This window comes from Lithobates pipiens, unplaced genomic scaffold, assembly GCF_037356315.1.
Source record: "Lithobates pipiens isolate NorthernLeopardFrog02 unplaced genomic scaffold, aLitPip1_a1.2 Scaffold_16, whole genome shotgun sequence".
NCBI lineage: Eukaryota > Metazoa > Chordata > Amphibia > Anura > Ranidae > Lithobates > Lithobates pipiens.
In genome coordinates this window covers 469273650-469276698 of record NW_027507748.1, presented here as the reverse complement: position 1 = coordinate 469276698, position 3049 = coordinate 469273650, and the positions used below count along the sequence as shown (strand labels likewise).

At 37.9% G+C, this 3049-nt stretch overlaps 1 protein-coding gene across 1 annotated transcript; it reads right to left on the bottom strand.

Annotated features, from left to right (window-relative positions):
* Window positions 1–1237: 1237 nt before the first annotated feature.
* On the bottom strand, window positions 1238–2708 carry LOC143984423 (uncharacterized). Its single transcript, XM_077484609.1, has 2 exons — window positions 2054–2708; window positions 1238–1774 (listed from the first exon to the last, which is right to left on the bottom strand). Exons 1-2 carry the CDS (start codon window positions 2501–2503, stop codon window positions 1274–1276), a joined length of 951 nt encoding a protein of 316 aa, XP_077340735.1. The 5' UTR covers window positions 2504–2708; the 3' UTR covers window positions 1238–1273.
* Between the last annotated feature and the right edge of the window lie 341 nt (window positions 2709–3049).

The following is a 3049-nucleotide window of genomic DNA, read 5'->3' as shown; positions in this document are numbered from 1 at the left end:
TTGTTTTTATTTTAAAGCCCCATCTCAATATATTTTTTTTTTTTTTGTTTTTTTTTTTGATTACTTTTTTTCCTCCATATTTTTGGTAGAATTCTTTACCATTTTTTTTATTGTGATCTCCATATTTAATTATTCTGTCAAGTAAAAAAAAAAAAAAAAAAATTGGTAACTTGACCGAATAATTAAATATGGAGATCACAAGAAAAAAAATGTTCAAGAATTCCCAAAAAAATCTTGATGAAAAAATTACTCCAAAAAATAAATAAATAAATAAATAAAAAATGGTGTTGACTAATTTTTGGCCTCCATATTTTTGGTAGAATTCTTTACCATTTTTTTTATTGTGATCTCCATATTTAATTATTCTGTCAAGTAAAAAAAAAAAAAAAAAAAAATTGGTAACTTGACCGAATAATTAAATATGGAGATCACAAGAAAAAAAATGTTCAAGAATTCCCAAAAAAATCTTGATGAAAAAATTACTCCAAAAAAAAAAAAATAAATAAATAAAAAATGGTGTTGACTAATTTTTGGCCTCCATATTTTTGGTAGAATTCTTTACCATTTTTTTTATTGTGATCTCCATATTTAATTATTCTGTCAAGTAAAAAAAAAAAAAAAAAAAAAATTGGTAACTTGACCGAATAATTAAATATGGAGATCACAAGAAAAAAAATGTTCAAGAATTCCCAAAAAAATCTTGATGAAAAAATGACTCCAAAAAAAAAAAAAATAAAAAATAAAAAATGGTGTTGACTAATTTTTTTCAAACATATTTTTGGTAGAATTCTTTACCATTTTTGTTTTATTGTGATCTCCATATTTAATTGTTCCGTCAAGTTAACACCAAAAACTTTTTTTATTTTTTTTCATTACCACAATAACCTTTTTATTTTTATTCTGGTGACAAGTTACCACAATAACATTTTTATTTTGTTTATAACCTCAAGGAGGTTAGTGTCCCTTGTTAATTTCACATTGTCTTTTATAGAAAGGTATTTGACCAAAAAACACATAGGCAATTATATTTTCAAAAAAAAATATCCATTTATTCTGGTTGAACAAACAAAAAAATGAAGGCAACACTGGAGAAAATTGTGACATTTGTGTAGCGTTTTGGCCCCAGGGCAAACGTGAAACTCTGTGTAAAAGAAAATTCAAATATTACGAAATCCAATATGGTCCCAGAATCCCAGACATCAAGAGCAGCATCAGATGGTATATATGTCCCCAGGCTGTGTCTTTTTGGTCGGACCAGAGTGAAGCCAGGTCATCACCTTCTTCTCTTCGCTCCACCCTTCACTGCACCCTTCCCTGCAGACTTCCCTGTAGCCTTCCTGGGAGGCTGTGTCTCCGGTGGTGTACTCGTGGCAGGAGGAGGAGGAGGAGGAGGAGGAACAGGAGGAACTTGCTCCACAATATTGCTGTTGGCCGATAATTCTCCACTCAGCCCCTTCTGTAACGCCAAGAAAATGAGCCTTTCACAGTGGAGACGTTGGCCCATCTCTAATTGGTGGAGACGGCTGGCGATGTAGCAGCCATAGGCCTCTTCTGCGTCAGGGGGGCTGTTTAAGACATTAGTAGCCTCTCTAATTAGGCGCAGGGATTCCTCCTGTGCCAGCGTATTTTTTTTGGCCCTTTTTGATGGAAGACGGAGGGGAGGCACTTGTGATGTTGTCATGCTTCTACTAGGCCCGGCCACCTCCTGGCTGACAGAGGGCACGGCCTCCTCCTGCCTGCCACTTTCCCCACCTTCCTCCTGGCTGAGCTCCTCCTGTGTATAAAAAAGGGACATTGTTTTAGTTTTTTGTTCATCAATCCTAAACATTTTTCAGCTCCTGACTTCAAAATTCTGTTAATACATATAAAAGAGTATCATTATGACACCACTATTTCTTGTTTCTGCTGGTGACAAACATTTGTGGCCACTACTGTAAATTGATATGTCCAAATTTTAACTATTTTTTAACATCAATAATAGCGTACAAATTCGAATAACATCTAGTTAACATCATTAATATTATGAATATCACTATTTTTGGTAAAAAAATACCTGGCTCCAGCTGGGTGCATCCGCTTCTTCCAGGATGGAAGGCTCATCAGCCTCTGCTGAGGTGGAGGGAATGCTGCAGGGAAGGGTGGAGGGAAGAGTAGAAAGCGACTCCCTGGGTCTACACCGGTCGTCCAGGAACCGTAGCTTTTCAAAGTACCACAGCCTGGGTACATACACATCACCTGGTGCTGCTCCTGATGTTTTGGATTGTTCGATTTTCCTCTTTTCCTTTCGGTACATGTTTTGCAATATTTGAATTTTCTTCTCCACAAAGTCCACGTCTGCCTCTGGGATCCAAGTCTGCACAAATGTCAAAAATCTCTCCAGTGTTGCCCTCCTTACTGGTTTATTAAAATAATCCTTGTGCTTGGCATGCCACAGATTTGACATCTCCTTATATTTGTCGATAAACAGACTTAAAAATTCCGGATCCCTGAATTTTTGATTCATTTTTCTGAAAGACAATACACAAGCCAAAAAACATAATGTTAGCTCAGACTCTCCTAATCTTAGCCCAAGATAGACTCCAGGATCTGCCACTTATTTGGGGAAATGGTTTAAACTTACCTTCGTTTTGCTTGCTCCCAACTTCTGTTCCTATTTTCGCAAACGAACATACGACATGTGATTTTTGTCGTTATATACAGTGCGTACGCGTAGAACTACGCCTGCGTTGCCCGCCCCTGACGTTCTTTTAGTCAAGTTCATGTTTTCCCGCCCCTTTCTGCGCACTTACCGTACGTACGACGTGTGATTTTGTCGTAAGATCCAGTGCGTACGCGTAGAACTACGCCTGCGTTGCCCGCCCCTGACGTTCTTTTAGTCAAGTTCATGTTTTCCCGCCCCTTTCTGCGCACTTACCGTACGTACGACGTGTGATTTTGTCGTAAGATCCAGTGCGTACGCGTAGAACTACGCCTGCGTTGCCCGCCCCTGACGTTCTTTTAGTCAAGTTCTTGTTTTCCCGCCCTTTCTGCGCACTTACCGTACGTACCA

Coding starts and splice junctions, on each gene's coding strand:
- LOC143984423 (XM_077484609.1), bottom strand. CDS start 2,503: ATGAATCAAAAATTCAGGGATCCGGAATTTTTAAGTCTGTTTATCGAC. Junction 1,775..2,053: donor ATGCACCCAGCTGGAGCCAG/GTATTTTTTTAC, acceptor TTTTATACACAG/GAGGAGCTCAGCCAGGAGGA.